This window comes from Camelina sativa, chromosome 7, assembly GCF_030686135.1.
Source record: "Camelina sativa cultivar CO46 ecotype springtype chromosome 7, ASM3068613v1".
Lineage (NCBI taxonomy): Eukaryota > Viridiplantae > Streptophyta > Magnoliopsida > Brassicales > Brassicaceae > Camelina > Camelina sativa.
This window is the reverse complement of record NC_141886.1, coordinates 1,583,300-1,604,591: the sequence shown is the minus strand read 5'-3', so window position 1 is coordinate 1,604,591 and position 21,292 is coordinate 1,583,300. Positions and strand designations below refer to the sequence as shown.

General features: G+C 34.8%; 3 protein-coding genes and 2 pseudogenes across 4 annotated transcripts; 4 read left to right on the top strand and 1 right to left on the bottom strand.

Annotated features, from left to right (window-relative positions):
- The first annotated feature begins 414 nt into the window (after positions 1–414).
- Positions 415–2,518, top strand: LOC104699833 (SKA complex subunit 1 homolog). Its single transcript, XM_010415232.3, has 10 exons — positions 415–609; positions 691–815; positions 929–1,041; positions 1,145–1,232; positions 1,375–1,442; positions 1,523–1,628; positions 1,722–1,751; positions 1,879–1,992; positions 2,124–2,247; positions 2,359–2,518. Exons 1-9 carry the CDS (start codon positions 513–515, stop codon positions 2,199–2,201), a joined length of 819 nt encoding a protein of 272 aa, XP_010413534.1. The 5' UTR covers positions 415–512; the 3' UTR covers positions 2,202–2,247; positions 2,359–2,518.
- Positions 2,519–3,670: 1,152 nt separating this feature from the next.
- Positions 3,671–7,185, bottom strand: LOC104699832 (protein RGF1 INDUCIBLE TRANSCRIPTION FACTOR 1-like). The gene is made up of 5 exons (XM_010415228.3): positions 5,538–7,185; positions 5,217–5,393; positions 5,030–5,104; positions 4,674–4,814; positions 3,671–4,316 (listed from the first exon to the last, which is right to left on the bottom strand). Exons 1-5 carry the CDS (start codon positions 5,538–5,540, stop codon positions 3,957–3,959), a joined length of 756 nt encoding a protein of 251 aa, XP_010413530.1. The 5' UTR covers positions 5,541–7,185; the 3' UTR covers positions 3,671–3,956.
- Positions 7,186–8,738: 1,553 nt separating this feature from the next.
- Positions 8,739–10,467, top strand: LOC109125376 (putative F-box protein At3g58950; annotated as a pseudogene).
- A 1,100-nt stretch (positions 10,468–11,567) lies between these two features.
- Positions 11,568–13,632, top strand: LOC104699831 (protein GRAVITROPIC IN THE LIGHT 1-like). The gene has a single exon (XM_010415227.2). It carries the CDS (start codon positions 11,850–11,852, stop codon positions 13,338–13,340), a length of 1,491 nt encoding a protein of 496 aa, XP_010413529.2. The 5' UTR covers positions 11,568–11,849; the 3' UTR covers positions 13,341–13,632.
- A 3,952-nt stretch (positions 13,633–17,584) lies between these two features.
- On the top strand, positions 17,585–18,542 carry LOC104699830 (auxin-responsive protein SAUR36 pseudogene; annotated as a pseudogene). The gene has a single exon (XR_015562824.1). The product of XR_015562824.1 is annotated as an auxin-responsive protein SAUR36 pseudogene (transcript).
- Positions 18,543–21,292: the final 2,750 nt, after the last annotated feature.

Sequence of the window (21,292 nt, the reverse complement as noted above, 5' to 3'; positions counted from 1 at the left end):
AGTCACTGTTAACGATGTACAAGAAAGACGAAGATCCCGCGTTTGGTTCCAATGCAATCACTCAGATGTCCCAAATCCACGTCTCCTCCCTCCTCTTAAGTTTCAAAATTGACTTGTAAGTACTACATAACATACACATATACTAACAAAAATAATCATAAAAAAAAATGTTAATCTTACTCTCCCCGAAATTTCATATACTTTTTATTTTCCGTGACGTAATTTTTAATACAGTAATGAGTGTCACATTTTTTATGCATTGATAACACAATATAAGGTCCATCATAACATGTTACTAATATAAGGCCCATTAGATAGAATAATAATGGGTCATAAAAGCCCATAACAGGCCCTGCAACAAGAGAATGCTCCGCAATCTGGCTAACAAAACACTTTCCCGCCGGAAAAGTTGCTGCAATTTCCAATTTCTAAAACCTAAAAGCGGGGACAGACAGAGAGATAACTCTCTCATTGGGGAAGATTGAGATTTGAGAGATTCGTGAAAGAAGCACATGGAGGGAAATCAAGCTGGAACTTCTCTAGACTCGTTAATAGCTTCGTTCCATAAACGAATCGGCGAATTGCAGGAACTCGTCATCGCCCGGAACAGTGAGTCCCGAGTTCCCAAAACACTCAAAATCCGTTGTCCAATCTCTCCAATTTCATGACCTAATTTCAATTTTGATGCAGTGTATCCGGCTAGAAGCATCTCGGATTTATCGGCGATCGACACGGCGTTGAGCTCCATGGAGCTTCAGGTTCAGTCGATCAAAGACCGGTTGCGTGAAGAAACAGAAGCTATTCCAAAAGCCAAGGTACTTGTTGTTTGAAATTTCAGATTCTAGAAACGGTCATTTGAAATTTTGCGTAATTAGGGTTTTGGAATCTTGATTTTGTTCTTAAATTTGAGAATTCGTGTTGTTTGTAGAAACTTATCGAGGCATCACTGAAACAACAAGAGAAATTGCAGAAGATGTCTATTTGTGCACCTTCTCATTTGCCTGATAAGGCTACAATGTTGAATTCAGATTTAAATAGATGGTATATATATACACATTTACTCACCTTTTCTTAAACCATGTCTTGGTATATATAGTCCTCAAAAGTTTGACTAAGGTTAGTGTGTTTTTTTTTTTAATTCTAGTTTGCTCCAAGAAAATGCCAAGCAGTACGAGCAAAATCATGCACTCAGCTCTTTGAAATCTGATGAGGAAGCAGTTGTTTTACCCAAGGTAGTACTAGTACTTGCATTTTCTCCAAAGAGACTTTATGGCCTTTAAGACTCAATGGCTATGAATGATCAACTGTAGCTACTGTTGTATTCTGTTATCTCTGTGTATGGACTTTGGGTTAATCTTTGGTTTTTGTTTCCAGGAGAAGAAGGGTCGCGGGTCTCCTCCGGTTTGGTACATAACTGTTGAGGAGCTCAATTCCCTCTCATCGTATGTACAGTTTTACTTTTTATTTTCCTGTTTATGTGAAATGCATATCGCCGCTATAATGACATTTTTTCTCAAAATAGATACATGAGAGGGAGACTCACCCTTGAGAAAGTGAACGCGGCCATCAATGACATGGCTTCATATGCTGAAGCAAATGCCCATCTTATTGCAGCCCCGAAACAGAAGGTATAACACATATATTTATGCTCTATTCTGGGCTTGTGGATTTGACTTATATGCTAAAATTGCACTGACTGTGTTGTTTGTTATATTGCAAAGCTGGCGGAGAACCTCTGGGAGAAAGCACTGGTAAGCTAATACTGTATAACTTACTCTGTCTAGATGATAGTATCTGTTCACTAGCGAAAACGTTGTTCCAATCTTTGAATGGCAACGAAGGTCTAAGAAAGATTATGTTCAAAACTCTTATATGCAGAAACTGCGAGATATTGTAACAGCGCAAGCAGTAAAGGGCAAACATTTCTTTCTTGAAACTGACATGAAGGGACCAAGTTTGAAACTGGACAACACAGGAAAAGCAATACTAACTGTAAGTACCTAATATACGTTTCCTTCATTTCAAATACAAATAAGATGTTTATGCATCTTTCAACTCTTCACCAGGATTAGACAACGGTGGAAACACATAACCATTGTCATCTTTCGATGTCTTTCTAACAGGTTCTTCGTCACCTTGGTCGTATTAGTGAGACTCGCATTGGTCAAAACCGCGTCATCATTCTAATGAAGCCTCATTAGAAACTAGCTTGGCTCAAGTTTGTTCATTTTGACAAGCGTAAAAGAGGTAATCAATCTCTTGCTTTTTCTCGGAAGCCTCCTGCTACTATAGAAGAAGGTCTTCTGGTTCTTTAAACACCACCATTTAGCCTAATCTTAAGACTGTTCCGCCTAACAGGCCCAGCAAGAACGGCCTAGAATCAACTATGTTGACGTCTGAAATTTTTTATAAATATGATGGACAAGATGTTTTAAGCAATTTATCATAGTTTGCACTAAAGTAGAAAAACTCGATTTCCGTTATTTGTCAAAATATTATAAAAGCAATTTCTCTCTAAGCAATCTGGTTCAAGTTCCAGTGCACAATTGGCCTGTCCCATTCAAACCTACAAAGTAGCAAAACTCGGTTTCCGTTTTTATTTAGTGAGATTTTTTTTATTTACCTGCACATTGTTTACTTCTATTAGCTAGTTTCTAATTGTTTAATATATTCAAAACCTTTAGCATCATCGCAAGTGTGACAGTGTGTGGCTGTCAATATTTACTAAACAAAAAAAAAATAGATCAAACAAGTTCGAAGAAAGAAACCTCGACAATATATTTATTTGGTATAAAATCGTAAATACTATTAATTAACTATCAATATTTCATCCCTTCATCTTTCTTTTTTTTGGGTTGAAATTTAGAATTGTAAACTATCGATATGAACCTCGTAAATTTGGCAATAATTTTTCCCAAAAGAACAAGAAAACAAATCTGATAACCAAGCAAGATCCCTACATTGTTATTATTGATATATCCTATCATAATGTCACGATTCACGAAATAGAAAACAAGAGGAACTATACTAAGAAATGGGAAGAAGAAGAAGAAGTGGTCCAGAAAACACAGACTAGTATTATTTGCCTGAGAAACAATCACAATTTCACGTCTATCCATAATGTCTGTCCCAATCTCTTTGTCTTCTTCTTTCATATAAACCAAATTAACCAGATTTTTATTCGTCTCTCCTTCGTGCAAAAACACAAAACACATTATGCATAAGACAAAATCACACACACACAACTACAACAACAATTTTATCGCATGCATCACATTTATTACCAACCAACTGATTACTGATATCAAATCATTCATAACATGTTTACTTTTGTTGTGTTGTGTGTGACCTAAAATTTTTATATATGCAAACAATCATAAATTCACTGCAGAAGACCACATTTAGACTTATAGAGTTCTCCATCACCATTTTTACTTCTTTTTTTCTCTTTTCAAACGTTATCATTTAACTCGGCTAAAGAAAAGATATGGTCGGTCTTATGCATTCAATGTCAACAAATCTTTTAATCCTTTTAAGAATTTACTTCGCCGCTGTAAAATAATAAATTAAGGCCGCCTCAATCAATAGTACTACTACTGAAATTGCGATTTTTTTTTTAAATTGAAAAAAAAAGAACACGAATTAAAAAAAGGGGAAGCAATAAAACGGATTATACGAACCAAATGTTTGGTTTTACTAAAAAGTATTGAATATTAAATAACATAGAGTTCTACCATTACCCGGTACAGATCAGAGTCAGACAAAACCAGGACAGACATCTCTATTTTAATTCCCATACTTTCATTTTTCTTAAGAACCTAAGTTTCGATATTTAGATACTTGATTAATTATATAAAATAAGACTATAATAGTTACGTAATTACGTTACGTGTATTCATTCTACTTACCACTCCAACTGACCAACCCAACCAAACTTCACAAACGAACGTTACGAGTTAATAGAGGGGAGCTCGCTGCGGCGGCGTGTTCTTCCGTCGGTTTAAAAAATTCGCCGGAGCTTCCGTGTTAGTCGTGGAAACCACCTCCTCCGTGACTCTCCGGCAACTCGTCGACAAGCTGCTTCTTTTCTTCCTAACGATTTCAGTAGTAGCGGTGCAAGCGAGCGCCTGACACCAGAACATGTCTCCTACTCCTCCTGGTGCGTTACCACCTGACTCGGAAGACGTACGGGTCGACCCGGTCGGTTCGAGAGTGGAGCTGGGCGTCGTTGTCGTGACTTCGTCGGTTAAATCGAGAACGTTGCAGACGCGGAGAAAGCCTGAGAGTGCTCTTTGTCTCATTATGACGTCACTAATCTACAAAAGCAAACAAAACCATGTGTTTGTGTTTTCAGAGACAATTACGTGTAAATATACGATCGTACACGCGTGTTTAATTAAAAAGCAACAAAAACAAAAAATAAACAACAAAAACAGAAAGAAATTGAATTCTGTATTTTTGAAAGAATTTGAAAATTAGTAATGAGACAAAAATAAAAAAACGTTCCTTTTACATCTGAGACATTACGTGTAATCTTGAAATTGATCGACCCAGATGAATAAAATTGGTAAACAGAATTTGGAAAATTTAACAGAATTTGATATGAAAACGTAATTAAAAAGATGTTTCTTATTTTTACAGTAATTAGAACAAGAAACAAAAAAAAAACAGACCTTGCAGGAGAGAGAGCAGAAGAGGTAAGGAGACTGGAGACTCCGGTCACAGGTGATGCAAATGTTGCCGGAACCACGAAACTGCCGAGACTGAGGTCGTTCATTGATGAACACAACTTTCGAACTGTTCGTTATGTATGGCTTTTTTAATCAACAAGAAAAACAAAAAGAAAAAAGAAAGATAACGCGTATTAAATTAAAGCTGTCAAATAATCTAGGGCACAAGAACCCATGTAAAGAAAAATTGAACCTTTATAAATGTTTTACAATAAAGGATTAATAAGAGAAGATCATTAATTAAGGATGAAATAATTACAAAGAGTGAGGAGAGCAGACAGAGTTTAGTTTAATTATACCTGAATTGAAGAGCAATCCATTAGCTTCGAACCATCATCTACCCTCAAAACGTCTCTGTACACGTATCTTCTTATCTGCAGAAAAAGATTCCCAGAAACACACAAAGTTCATCTTTTTGTTCGTAAAGATGCAAATTTTGAAACCAAAAAACGGAAAAAAAAAGTTTGTTTTCCGAAAGAGAGAGACCTGAAGGAGACGATGAGAGGTGTGTGAAGAGAGACAGTGAGGACAGATGCTAAGACAACAGTCGATACATAAAATGTTCTTCTCGTTCTTCTTAACATCTTCATGATCCAAACAAGCGTTGAAAAACTTGTCTTTTAACAAAACCTCAAGCCATGCAGGGAATTCTCCAGATTGTATCTGCCAAAAAGAACCCAAAAACAACAATAAAGTTTAGATTTTTTTTTGACGAAACCCAGAAATGAAACAAAACCCATGTTTCCCAATTTCATGTTTTTCTTTTTTTTTGGGACTAAAAAAGGTAAAAAAATTCAGTAGACCCACCATGATGATGGCTCTCTTCTTCTAAACTGGGAAGTGCTTTTTTTCTTGGGGAAGAGATAAGAAGAGAGAGTAGAGGTCAAGGTCAGGCGATTTTGAGCTCTCAGTGGTGAAATTGACTGACCATTCCCAGAGAGAGAGAGAGAAGAAAGAAAGAAAGAAAGAGAGAGAGAGAGAGAGAGAGAGAGCGGCGCCTGGAGAGAGTGACCACTAGCTTAATTTTAAATCATGAGTCTTGTTCTCTTCTCTTCCTTAAGGATGATGTGTACGTGTAATCTCTTCGTTAATTAACGTGTTTTGTTTATTTTTTACTAAGTGATATTATCCATTAGAGAAGTGATTCACTTAGATAAGTTACTTACGTAAATATAGATAACGAAATTCGATTATGAGCGTAAATTTTAATCATTAGTTTGACTACTACCTTTTCAACGACGAAAGCAGAGTTTTAATATGCAGTTCAACTTGACAACAAGAGTGTTAAAAATGTTTACTAGTAGTATATTACTATTATTAGAATTCAGCTTGTCCATAAACAGAACAATTGCTGTCATACAGATAGTTAAAAGTTTTACCTTTCGACAATGTTAAAACATATGAACTCTATATAATAATTAATAATTAAATTTCTTCAGAAGAAATAAATAAAGAAATCAAACTTTTCGTATGTGACACAGTCAATATTAAAAATTTTAAAGAGTTTTTAGTTTATCTCTATTATTATCTCTGCTAGACTTTTTTCTTATAAAAAAAACGTGAGTTGGGAAAATAATTTGATCTTAAATAATCAACAATTTGATCTTTGTTATCATCTCTTAATGATAAAAATAATTTGTGTGTTGATTATTTTTGTTACTTTTGTTTGTTAAAAGAAGGTCTCTCTGTTCTCTGGTTAACTGTGCAAAAGTGCTAAATGACAAGACTATTCCCAACAGTCTACTTTTTCAATCTCTCAGTGGCAATATCGTAAAACACAACCTATACTAAAAACAAATTTCTCATTTCACTACTATTTTTGTTTTAGTCAAAACGTGAATAATATAAACCAAAAGTAAAACTAAGCTCGGTTTATGTAACTGGAAATATTATAGCATTCAAACAAAATTAAACTAAGCTCCATTTAGATATATTTCAGAATCATAATCATTATAGCTAAATAGTAGTATATGATTGTTTACATTGAATAGAGGGAGAAAAGAAATAGAGCGAGAGCAAATTCCAAGAACCTAAAGAAGACCCCCTTGTCACAGCTGTAGACTTTCCTCGAGAACCAGTGCTAAAACTTGATGGGTTTTTATTTTTATTAGTTACTACTTACTACTACGACTAAAATTACCTACGCACATCACTAGGCCACCTATTATTATTATTATTTCCAGTTGTTATTATTATAGGTAAAAATACTCTCAACTTTTGCATACAAACTTTTGAAATACAAAAAGAAAAAAAAAGATATTTGAATATGAGTGTGTATGTAATATGTATAGAGAGAGAGAGAGACAGACAGAGAGGTGGATCAGAATTGGTACGGAGGAGCAGCAGCCTCAGGCAGAGAAGAAGGCGACGCCACTGCTTTGTGTGTGATCTGATCTGATCCGATTCGATCCAGCTGTCCCCCCCTTTGTCGTTAGGCTTTTCTTCTTTTTTAGTTACTGATCATGGGTAGTTAAGTATTTTCTTTATACTATGGGGTTTGGGCTTTTAGCCTTTTACACTTCTGTTGGGCCAAGCTCATATGTGGTTCTCCCTCAACCTCAGTTGCATAAGTAATAATAACACATGATGGTCCTGAGTCCTGACTTCTTCTGATCGCAACAGCACAATCTAACAACCGAAATCGTTGGTAACCAACCGGTCAAATGAAAGCAAGGGACACAGTAACATACGACTACCCTCTATTTTTGTCTTCATATTTGATTTGATGTTCCACAAGGCCACGAGTCCATCTAGACATTTTTTGTATGGGCCAAAGTTGGACAATCCCAAATGGACAATGGTCCAAAAAATGTCTATACTCGTTAAGACCATTTCCAAATGGTCATTACCATGGACAATCCATTTTGTTTCTATTGTTATTCACTTATAAAATTTGAATTTTATTTTTGTTATTTTCTTTTATAAAATCTGAATTTTATTTTATTGTTATTCACTTATAAAATCTGAGTTTTATTTCTGTTAATTATTTTTTATAAAATCTGAATTTATTTTTGTTGTTATTCACTTATTAAATCTGAGTTTTATTTTTGTTATTTTTTTTATAAAATCTGAATTTTATTTTGTTGTTTCTTTTATAAAATATGAATTTTATTTTGTTGTTATTCACTTATAAAATCTGAGTTTTATTTCTGTTAATTATTTTTTATAAAATCTGAATTTATTTTTGTTGTTATTCACTTATTAAATCTGAGTTTTATTTTTGTTATTTTTTTTATAAAATCTGAATTTTATTTTGTTGTTTCTTTTATAAAATCTGATTTCTTTTTATTATTTCTCTTATAAAATTAAGAATTTGGTGGGAAAATTACGTAATTACATTTTCTCCTCAAAACCAAAATTAGAAAATCTACATTTTTCGCCTAAATCGTAAAATTGCGTTTCCCACCAAAAACTGTAAAATTACGTTTTTCCGCAAAAACCATAAAATTACATTTTCCTGCCAACTTGTGGCCCACAAGTAATAAAGAGATAAACTATTATATTTTTGTACTGTGGAATTCACACAGTAATGTTATTAAACAACTGAAAAACTGAAAAGAAAAAAAACAAGAGTACACTTTGATTTGTTACCACTTTTTTTAACCATGTTAATGATGTTACATATGTAAACGTAGTAGTCTAAACCGTGTTAGTTACTTACTTTAATTACTTCTATCAATATATTCAAAACCTTTAGCATCATTGCATGTGTGACTGTGCTAAAGTAATTATGGGTCGAACCAATTTGGCTTAAGAGTAAACCGAGGATTTTTGCTAATTGTACAACCGAACCGATTTAGGCAAAGGAACCACCAATCCAGAAACCTATAAATACAATTAGAATGGTTAAGAGAGAGCCCTTCTTTCTTTCTTTGCAACGTCTTTTTTCGTATAACTCTGAGTTTGTCTATTCCTCATTCTGGAATTGATACGGTTGCACGCAGAACACGGTTTTGACTAGTTTCGTCGTAGTCTACAACGAGAACAGGATTGATTGTTATATAGAAGATGGATTTACTCAGCAAACTACCTGACGATCTTGTTTGTTATATCTTGTCCTTCCTTACGACCAAGGAGGCTGCTTCAACATCTGTGGTACAATCTGTTTGCACTTGTTCCTAATCTTGACATCGATGACACTGTGTTTCGATATTCTAATTGCAAAAAAAGTCTGTCGAGCTTCATAGATTTTGTGGATAGAGTAATTGCATTGCAGGGTGATTCTCCCATTAATAAAGTTGTCCTCAATTGTCAAGGTGGACGTGTTAGTCCATGTCGTATGAATAGTTGGATATCTAATGTGTTGCAGCGTGGTGTTTCCGACCTTGATCTTTCCATCTTGTTCGAACGGAAAATTATACTGCCTCCAAACATGTTCCACAATGGGAAACTAGTCGAGCTGAAATTAAGAAGTGTCGTCTCAGGTCTTGACTGGAATTTGGAGGACTGGCCGTGAAGACACTTTCTTACCAATGCTTAAAACACTCGTTTTTAAAGTAGCTTGTATTCGTTGTGGCAAGATGGAGATGTTTCTTCGTTCTTTACCTGTGCTTGAAGTATTATCCATTGATGTTATTGTATGGATCGTGTACGATGAAACCGTGTCAAGTGAAACCTTAAGGAAGCTAACTATCCATTCATGCGGTTTTGGAGACTTGTTGAGTCTAAAGAGCATTTCTTTTGATACTCCACGTCTGGTTTACTTTGACTATTCTGTTTATGTTGCGGAGGACTATCCAAAAGTTAACTTGACAAATATAGTTGAGGCTCGACTCAACCTTATCTTAACTGAAGTCCAGTTAAGCTAAGAGGGCGATGTTTGTGATCAGGATGATGTTTTTCTCTCCGTTTTCGAAATGTGTGGAAGCTCATCAGTGGCATAAGACATGTTCAGAAACTTTACTTATCTTTCAATACTCTCGAGGTTAGTGTTTTTTTTTTACTTTTCCTTGAGATTTCTTAGCCTTATAAATTATGTAAATTTCTTATGCTAAGTCCTTTCACAGTTTTTAATGCACAATCAGAGGTCATCTTTATGTTTCAAGTCTCCTAGGTTTCAAATAGAGAAATCCATCCTTCAGATTTTTAAACAAGTATATTGCACTTGTGTAATGATGATTTTGGCTTTTCCTTGTTTCAGGTTCTTTCTCTACGCTGTGAATCCATACCGATGTTCAACAACCTCAAAGTGTTGCGTATTCGGAGTTCCGCGCAGCGAGGATGGCAAGCCATGCCGACTCTCTTAAGGAATTGTCCTCTATTAGAAACACTAGTCTTTGAGGTATAAACACAGCTATCTCATTTGTTAAAATATTAAGAATGTAATAATTAAGAGATCATTCTTTCAAGCCCCTTCCCTTATTCTTTCAGGGTCTCTTACACTATGTGACGGATCAATGTGGGGATGCTTGTGACTGCGTTTCTCGGGAGAACAAAGGGCGTTCGCTCATATCTTGTCCGGTGAAGAAGTTGCAGATTAAGATGTTTCAAGGAACAAATAGAGAGTCAAAGATGATAAAGCATTTCTTGGAATCCTTTAGGTGTTTGAAGGAGATGGAGATTTATGCTCAAGAGAATCTTGTACAATACATCCAATTAAGTCCCTAGGGAGTTTGAACTCTTCAGTGAGCTTTATAGTTGTGATGTCCGGTTCCTCGTGTGTGGTTGTTTGTTCAAGACGTGGACTGCTGTCACCTTGACAATGAATCAAGTCGTCAAGGAAGACAATTTGTCCTAGTTTGGATTATCTTTTAGAAGCTTTAAATGATACGGTGTTTTTGCGTTTGTTTTCTTCGGACAAGTTTGCTTTCTTCTCCTCTTTTTTACTACATTGGCTCTCTGCCGTTTTAATTTATTTACTGTGATAATATTTACTCTTTTTCAAGAGGTTTGAGAATATTAATTGGTTTGGATACAAAGAAAAAGATTGATATGCTACCATTTGTGATTTTACCTCTGGTAAAAGAAAAACTGAGACAAGAGGAAATATGAAAAAAAAAAACACAAATATCTTTACTTTCTAGTGGTAGACATGAAAACGATAACAACCCTTAATTTGCGTTATGATTACACGAAAAGAAAAAGATAAAACCGTGAATATTAGAGTTTAATAGGACATGATTAAATTATAAACAATTACCACTAAAAATGTTGGCTAATAAAAGCATCACAAAGACGTCAAGAAAAGGGAAGAAATAAAGCAAAGAATCTGGGAGATGAGTTTCGAAAGGCATGTTTTCTCGTAAAGGTGTCTTCAAAGCTATGATTAGTCATGGTGGTCAATTAATCAAAAGTTTTTATACTTACATTTTAGTACCAATAAAAGCTCCCTCTTAATAAATCTTTATCCTGTTTTATGGCCATAATAACATCATAAGGTTATTATCACTAACCGGACATACGGTGAACATCGTAAGCTTAAATACTACTATCAATGATGAATAGTCTAATGAAAAAAAAAGAATGTGCATAGAAGAAAGTGGATGCCACAGTTAAATTTCGTGCCGTTCACATTTATAGATACCAGTGTTAATAACAAGTAACGTAGACGTAAGGTTAACCCACCTTTTCTCGACTGTTAATTTAATTCTTGTATAAACCAATTCATGTCCAATTCGATTAACCAAATCGGTATCAAATCACATTAACAAATTATCCCCAAAAAAAGGTAAATTACGTACTACAAAAAAAACTGAACTTTAATAGTTAACCATGTTGGGTTGGCTGTTACACCAATTGTATAACCGGTTAGTCATTCTAGCTTCACTTTGTTACCGTTAACCAAATCATCTATCACCAAAAGTATAAAATAAAAAGTCAGCGGAATTAGACTGGAAAAACAAAAAATAATGTAAAAAAATTAAAGAACTAAAAAAAAAAAGAAAAGGAACAGTGGGGGTGGAGAAATTGGAAAGGGGAAGGCTTTGTTGTTGCATTCCTTACTTGCAGATGCATCCAAATCACACCATTAATAAACTCCTTTGTCAAAGCTTAAACCTTCACAAAAGTTTTGACTGTTGTTACTGAATCCAAAAATCAAGTCTTTTTTTTTTCGTTTTCTTGATTCGATTAAGAAAAATTTGGTTTCTTTTGTTAATATCGATTTTGGGTTGTTGAGCGATGCGGGAAGTGGAAACATCCGCAATCACAGCAGCAGCAGCTCCTCCGCAATTCTCTCAAATGTTTCAGAAACTAGCCATGGCGGTCAAAACCAAGACCTACGAGTTCTTCACCGAAGACGAACGAACCGATGCTGAGGGTTTCTCTCTCCTCGATTCCTCCGAGGATTTCATCACCGATCAGAAAGTCGTCGTTCTTAAACCCGACAGGCCTCTTCTCCCCTCTTCTTCTTCTTCTCCGCGATCTCCTGTTATATCTCCGGTGAACGATGCGCAGGTGAGTGTGAAACCTAATAATAATCAAAGGAAGCTTTCTCAGGTTAGGAAATTAGATACCCAGATAGGTTCGAGTTTGATCTCTTCTGTTTTCGCTACTGCTTCGTCTTTTGAAGCTTCGTATCTTCAATTGCAAGCTGCTCACTCCCCTTTTGTTGAAGATAATGTCAAAGCTGCTGATAGAGCTCTCGTCTCTAACCTCCAAAAGTTGTCTGATTTGAAGCAGTTTTATAGGAATTATCGCCAAAGTTTGGATTTTGATGAGTCTGATTTAGCGATTGGGTCTTGCTTAGAGTCTCGGGTTCAGGAGAATCAGAGCAAGCTTCGAGCGTTGGGAACCGTTTCTAACCGGTTACAAGCTGAGATGGATGCTAAGGATTTGCAGGTTTGGACTCTGAGAAACAAGTTAGGTGAGATTCAAAAGTCTAATTCCAAGTTGTCAAGGAGACTGTCTTCGAACTCATCATCATTGGATGTTCTGTTATCGGTTAGGGTTTATGAGTCTCTGTTGCATGATGCCTTTAAAGCTACTCAGAAGTTCACTAAGACTCTGATTGAGTTGATGGAAAAAGCTGGGTGGGATTTGGATTTAGCTGCTAAGTCTGTTCATCCTGAGGTAGATTATGCTAAGAAGGGACATAACCGTTATGCATTGTTGTCGTATGTTTGCTTGGGGATGTTTCGTGGTTTCGATGGTGAAGCATTTGATCTTAATGAGAATGATGAGTCTGAGATGAGTTCTTCAGAGTCTTCGTTGAGGGAATTGATGCAACATGTATCTAGCAATCCCATGGAGCTTTTGGAAAGAGATAAAGATTGTGCATTCTCTAGATTTTGCGATAAGAAGTATCACGAGCTCATTCATCCGAACATGGCATCTTCGATATTTAGCAACATGGATGAAAACGAAGCTGTGTTGAGTTCTTGGAGATCTCTGAGCACATTCTATGAGTCTTTTGTCACTATGGCTAGCTCGATTTGGACCCTTCACAAGTTAGCCTTGTCCTTTGATCCTGTTGTTGAGATTTTCCAAGTCGAAAGCGGAGTTGATTTTTCGATTGTCTTCATGGAGAATGTTTTGAAAAGAAAACAAGACAAGAAGTTCTCGACGAATCCTACTCGAGCCAAAGTAGGATTCACTGTGGTTCCAGGGTTTAAAATCGGGTGCACGGTGATACAGTCTCAAGTTTACCTTACTGGCTCCAAATGTAAATGAAAGAGACAGATGGTTAAACCAACGCTCAAGTTTCTCTGATCACAAAGCTGCTTTCGAGGACTTGACGGTTCCAACACTATAAAGGGTTATAACTTTTTTACCTTCTTACTATTCTGTGATTAATTGTCTTCTTTTAAGTCTGATTTGAGTTATTGATTTCGTTTAAAAGTGTACAGCTATGGTGATTTTTACTTTGTTTGGATTGCAATAATTTAAATTGTTTCTCTTCATAGGAGTAAGTTGTAACAGATTTGATTATCAAAATATATAAAGTTTCTAATTTAAGTTGTTACTCCCTATTTGATCAAATTTCACATCAACCTGTGATTCTGGGATTTGTTTTTGCTGTTTTCGTGTTTCCGAGCAGCACAACGTGCCGGTTTATTCGTAGGATTGATTAAGCCCATGCGCGGCTAACTAACTTTGGGCCTTATTGTAGTATATGGGCCGATTACTCTTGCAGTATATATAGTTATTGGGCTTTATTAAGCCTTAGTTTGACACCATTTAAATGGAAAAGTAATGCACGTGCGTGTTGACGTCCACGTGACATTCATAAAAACATTCCTTCGAGGCTTCGACGTACCTTCAAATATTTTGGTTGTCATGGCTGACTTGACCAAGCAGTACACAAGTCTGGTACGACGTCATTTTACGTACAACGACTAACTAGGATTTTAGTATACGAATATACGATCGTCGAATTATGATCACATATGACAAATTAAATATATAGTTGTATATTATTTGGTCTATGTCTATCTTTTTTTTTTCTTTAGTTGACTATCGCTTTGTTGAAGTAAGAGGTTTTAGACCGATTTGTCAAAATTAGAATCAAGTTATCGTTGTTAGTATTCAGTTCACCGCAAATTTAGGAACCGACTAAATGTAATTAGAACAAACGATTTATATATCTTTTGCTTTATGTGAGGGCAAATTAAGCTTTAAAACGTTAACGACGTGTTATGAGTTCATAAACCTGGAACTTGAAACTGGCCTTCGAGGCATCGAAAAGCGTTTATTACACGTCAGATACGATTATCCGTACAAATAAAGACAAAAAAACATATATTGCCAGCTGTACGTATGCTTTAGTGCTAAGTATTTTACAATATCGCTAATCGAAATTTTCACCTTTAACACCCACTATACATCTTTTGTTTTTTTAGGTCTCAACAGCCGTATTGATTTTTTATTACTATTCTTAGTTTAGTATTTGAATATCATTCGTATACGACAAATTTATAATGCAATCTTAGAAAAGAAAAATCAAACTCTTTTGTTTTTACCTTACATCAAACCGCACTAATCTAAATGAAAAAAAAACCTGAAAATTAACTTCTCTACGTATATTCTTGTTTATATAAGTGATCTTTACCTATGTATAAATGTCACATGTGTACCATTCAGTTACATATTTTCAACATTATACAAGTATGTTTGTTTGTAAGAATACTACATGTAAGATCGATCCATATTTCAAGTTTCGAACAAAAAAATGTCTTACAGTGTATACAGAGTCACCACTATTAAATTTTTGGTATACCAAAAGTAGATAATGAATTGATTCGCACAGAAAATACAAATCATATTCTATAGTATAATTTAGCTGATTAAGAAAATTTGATAAACCAACTAAAAACGTAATCCGCATAGGTGAGCAATGTTTAATAAATTGAAATCAAAATATAGTATAATTATTTAATTTGAGTTTGACTTCCTAGCTATATTTATTTTGTAACCTCCTACAAGTGGATTTTTCGCTCTAATTTAATTAGATTGGTAACATATCCTTCCCATCAGTCGGCGACCAGCAAATTGAAAATTCGATGTTTTTTTGTCAACAAATTGATATGTTTTATTTTAAATTTATATTCATAGACATAATTTAAATGTAACATGAAGTAATAAGCGTTATTATGCGTGACTTTTTCAAGGGATTGTCTCTGTCTTAATTTCTTTCGACGTTGAGTTCTTCCTTATAAAGAAAATTACAAAATGTTGGTCTTACATGAAAGGTTGAAATTGAAAGCATTAATCGAAAGTCATCGCATGGCATTGCTCGATGTTTGAGGAATAGTTGACTATATTGTACATAGATATACTTATGAGAAAAACAAATGATATATATTAGAATTGGACGACTCTCTCTATATGCACACTACTCGAAAGATTATTTTTATTACTCTATTCTTATTTTATTCTGTTAAATCGGAAGTTTATGAGCAGTTGAAAATGATAAAAATATTATTGGCCAGACAAAATAGTATACTAATTGTTTATGTAAATGATACCAATAGTTAAAATGTTAAGAAATAATGTTAAAAATATAGTGGTAGAAATAGATATACTAATTTTGGTATTGTTAACTCTTAACATTTTTGTGATAGATCATAAGTTCATAACTACTAAATTAGTAAAGTTTGCTAGTATACACGTTACCAATCAAAGCTTATTGTATTTTACTCCAAACATATGATTTTATCTCAATTCTGATAACTACTTTAAAGTAATTCTATATCATTTGTTTTTTTTTCTTTCGTTAAAAATGTATTAGCCCGAAGTTAAATTCAGTTAGTAATAACATGACAACATTAATATAAACCAGAAGACTACATATATAAATATATATATATATATAATTGTTTACATATATTTATCTAGTAGCATAAGATTTCTTATTTCATTCATTCATTTAAATAAATTAATTAATAAAACATTTATTGAAGATTTAAATTTCTCAAAAATAGCACCAAAATAAGTTTTTTTCCAAACTTAGCAAAACATCACTAAAATTCCAGAAATATCACCAATTAATATTTCAAAATTAAATTCAAAATTCAAAATATAAAACCTTATCCCTCAAAACTATATTTTAAATATGAAATTGAGAATCTAAATTTAAAAAATAAATTCTAAAAATTATTTTAAATATTTTAATATGTTAAATAATACTATTTTTGAAAATTTATAAAATATATGTTATAGTTTGTTTATAAAACTTGTTTTAGTGCTAATTTAGGATATTTGTGTTTAAATAATTTGGACATGCATAAGTTTAAGTTAGTCAAATGAGACCCACACATTGGAAAGCTTTGAGTGACACGTTCGTGTACGTGATGGACTTGTACGGAGTCATGGAACGATGAATAATAGTTTGATTATACTATTATAAAGTATCATTTTCACAATGGGAAAACACAATCGTATTCTCTCGCACGCAAACCATTTTCGTTGGAACAAAACAACACATATAAACATATAAATGGAATATCTATATAGGCTGTATGTATGATGTATCTATCATGTATGCATATATATATATATATTAATTATTAATATGCTGATAATTATATTTTCTCCGAAAGATTATAAACAAAGCGAACAGCACTTGAAATCTTGATTAGGAATATTAAAAATTATATAACTTTGGCACCATCCCATCGTTACACAGACGAATCTACTGGATCAAGCTCATATCTATTAGTAACTATAATCGTCTTTTAGTATAAAAACAACAGAAATATATAAATGAATACTCCAAAAACTTTTGTCTCGTTAGATTAACACATGCGAGTTGTTGGTCTTAAACAAAATCAAATTAAGAGCTGAAACTCAGATCTGTCTACACTTATTATCTTGTCTGTCTGCATATGATGAATTAATCTATAGGGACGTACCGTACACAATCTATTTTTTAAAAAAACTTTTATTGTGCAACATAACGTGCAAGCTAAAATTGATCAAATGACAACAAAATAGTACTTGAGAAGATGTTCTTTTTATATATATATATATATCGTGTGGAGTGTTACGGTTACCGAATCGGGTCAGAAAATGTTTGCCACGTGAGTATCACACGTGTGATTGCATCATAATTGCTATATCATCAAACAAAGTTTGAACCTTCGGTGACTCATCCTCTTCGCTGCATCTATCTACATATACATTAAACAAAATTTGTTACTCGATTAAATATATCAGTTAAAAGATTTTTATTGGCAAGTAGAAAATGCTTAAGAAACTGTGGTTAATTAATGCCTAAAACATAAAGTCGTTTAATTAATGAGTGGGGGAGTTAATAATAATGAAGAATTCTTTAGGTGAGAAAAGCAAAAAGGGGGAAGTTTCATTTTTCTAAAATCTAATCCAACGGTTGAGATGATTTCTTCTCATCCAACCGTTCATTGAGCTGACTCAGTCTCTCTTATTGGCTTCTTCCTCTATTTAAACTTCCTCTGTCTCTTACTCTGCTCTTCCTCTTTAGCCGTTTACACAGCCACATAATCCTCAAAACTCCCATTTTTCTCTTCCCCTTCTCTAATCTTCTTCGCTTATTTATCTAATTCAATCTATCAAACCAATACAAAAATCAAAAACAGAGCTTTGAAACTCTTTAAGTTTGTTTCTTTGCTCTCAAACAGAGGAAAACAGAGACAAAACATTTAGCTCTGTTTCTTTGTTTTGTCAACGATGAGGAGGTTGAGAGGAATCAAGATTAGAAGACCGATTCAAGGAATCTCAAGATGGATCCTCCGGAGAATCCGGATACGTCGTTCGAGATACATCCGGTTAAGTCCAAACCGACCGGTTTGTAAGCCGAGAGCCATCACAAAGCTCATAAGCTGGGGTCGAAGTCTCACATCCCACAGCGCTAGGCTTCTTGGCTCTAAATGCTCAAGTTTGGGGTACATACCAATTGGTCACGAACCCATCCGAGAAAAACCCGACCCGGTTCCGAAAGGTCACTCGGCGGTTTACGTCGGAAAAAAAGACGGAGACTTTCAAAGGGTTTTGGTGCCTATCGTTTACTTCAACCATCCTCTGTTCGGTGAGCTTCTCAGAGAGGCTGAAGAAGAATTTGGGTTTTGCCAAGAAGGTGGAATCACTATCCCTTGCCCTTATTCGGATTTCAAACGGGTTCAGACCCGAATTGAATCCGGTTCGGGTTTCTGTAAACTTCCCTGGAGCCGTCGCCGGCAATAACGACGGTGGAAGAAGATGATGATGATGATGATAAAGTTATATAACTCTTTTTACTAGTTTCTACCTTTGTGACCTTTTTTTTTTAACTTTTGTCACGTTCTTTTTGTTACCCTTTTGTTAGATATGCATTATGTATATGTGAAAGTGAGATTTTTCCTAAGTTTGAAATTTAGGCGATAATGTAAATTAATCTAGAGAAATTTTTTTCCTTTTGAATGATTGCTTTTGGTATGATTATGATTATGAATTTCTGATTAGGATAGTGAATTAAAGGTGAATTATGAAAATGATAAAAACCCAAAGAAAAGTTTAACACGATTCTATTCATTTGTGGACCTACACACGATTTGTTATCCATCACAATAATTCATCATTGTTAATCCCACTAATTCTACTACATGTATTGGGAAATTTTATTAAATTATTGAGAGTTTATTTAGATAAGTATTTTTCAATAAGAAAGAAAGAGTTTAGTTGCAAAAATGATAGCCTTCCAATTTGTTTTGCCTAGGAATCACCTTGATGATGAGAAAAATTGTTATATAGCTATTTTCTTCCAGTCTATAATTAGGTTTAGTGATTAGATTTTAATCTGGTTTCGTGTAAGTATTGAATTGGTGAAGATGCATGGTTGGAAAAACATTATGAGGAAAATACTGCCAAAAGGAGATATCCTAGCATTGAAGTGTTCGTCGCCATTAGAGTCCCTTTCGATATCTCGATACGTAGTGATGACTTTTTAGTGGAGAATCCACAAAAACAAAAACATTTATTTTTATGGTAAAGCTAAAAACTAATAATATAGATTTAAAGAATAAATATACGTAGAAAAAAGCACATTCATATGTTATATTAGTTTATTTAGCAAATAACAACTAAATATGGAGTTCGCTCAACTAGAATAGTCACTCGTGGCTACAAGCCTACAACAACGTTAACATCGGCTTTCTATTACAATTTGATTTGTAATTGACTAATAACTGTGTCCAATTTATCGGAATAATGATTAGCAACACAGTTAATATATACAAGTCTTAAGATAGTCTAATAACATCGACACATATATAAAATATAGTTTGCAAGATTTTAGTTTAGTACGACTTCTATTTTACGCTAGCATGGAACACATAACGAGTATTGTCACGTGTTCTTTGTATGAAACTTCGTATTGTTCACGTTGGATCAAGAAATGGACCCATTTTGCTTGTTAAGCGAACAATATTACACTTTGTTTTTCAAATAATATATATGAAACCTTTTGAAAAAGTTATTTGATATATTAAAGTATCCCTTGTGGATAGAAAAAGTAGCGGTGGAGTATTTTGACAATCTATTTTCTTCCTCGAATGCGAGCGACCCTACATTGGCCATAAAGGATGTACCTACATTAGTCACACCTGACATGAATAAGCATCTCACAAAAGAAATCTCAGAAGAGGAGGTCAAACGAGCTTTGTTCTCCCTGAATCCGGGAAAGGCTCCAGGACCGGATGGGATGACTGCTTTGTTCTTCCAAATTTTTTGGGAAACCATAAAAGGCGATCTCACTAAGATGGTGAAGAACTTCTTTAGCTCAGGAATTTTTGATGGCAAGCTAAATGAGACAAATATATGTTTAATCCCGAAAGGAGAACGACCTCGTGAAATGTCAAGATTTCGCCCTATTAGCTTGTGTAATGTGAGGTATAAGGTCATCTCAAAAATTCTGAGCTTACGTCTCAAGAAGTTTTTGCCGGAACTTATATCCGAGACCCAATCTGCCTTTGTGTCAGGAAGATTAATCACAGATAATATCCTCATTGCTCAAGAAAACTTCCATGCCCTCCGTTCTAATCAGGCCAACCGGAAAAAATTTATGGCAATAAAAACGGACATGAGTAAAGCTTATGATAGGGTGGAATGGAATTTCTTAAGAGCTTTGATGGAAAAATGGGATTTGATCAAAAATGGGTGGGTTGGATAATGCAATGCATTACTTCCGTCTCCTACCGTATTTTGATCAATGGAGATCCCAAGGGACGAATTAGACCAACACGTGGGATTCGTCAGGGGGACCCAATCTCTCCATACCTATTTATACTTTGTACTGAGGCCTTAATTGCTCAAATTAGGAACGCAGAAAGAGAGGGAAAGATCCAGGGTTTACGTATTTCGAACGCAAGCCCACGTGTTTCCCACTTACTTTTTGCAGACGACAGTTTATTCTTCTGCAGAGCCGATCCTCAGCAATGCAAGGAAATTATCGATATAATCCGCTTTTATGGTGAAGCGTCTGGACAAGAAATTAACTTCTCCAAATCTTCTATCATGTTTGGAACCGAGGTCCCGTCCCATATACGTCAAGAGATCAAATCTATTGTTGGGATAGCACAAGAAGGAGGCATGGGTACATACTTGGGTCTCCCTGAGAAGATTCATGGGTCAAAGGCACAAGTCTTTGCATTCGTGAGGGATAGACTCCACAAGAAGGTAAACTTATGGACTTCGAAATTTCTATCCAAGGGAGGCAAGGAAATCCTGATCAAATCAGTGGCGCAAGCAATTCCGACATATGTAATGTCGTGTTTTCTCTTACCAAAAGCTATATGCTCAAAACTAACTAGCGCGATAGCCAATTTCTGGTGGAGCAATAAAGCAGACAGTAAAGGACTACACTGGATATCGTGGAAGCAATTGTGTACTCAACTTTCGGAAGGTGGGCTAGGCTTTAGAACACTAGAAGAATTTAATCTTGCCCTTTTGGCAAAGCAACTATGGAGATTGCTGAGATATCCAGATTCCCTTCTTAGCCGAGTTCTAAAAGGGAGATACTTTCGATATTGTAGTCCATTAGAGATACAAGTATCAAATCGACCTTTGTATGGCTGGAGGAGCATGTTGGCAGCAAAGCATGTTCTTTCGTACGGAATTCGTAAGACCATAAGCTCGGGATTTAATACGTGCATCTGGACTGAACCATGGATCCC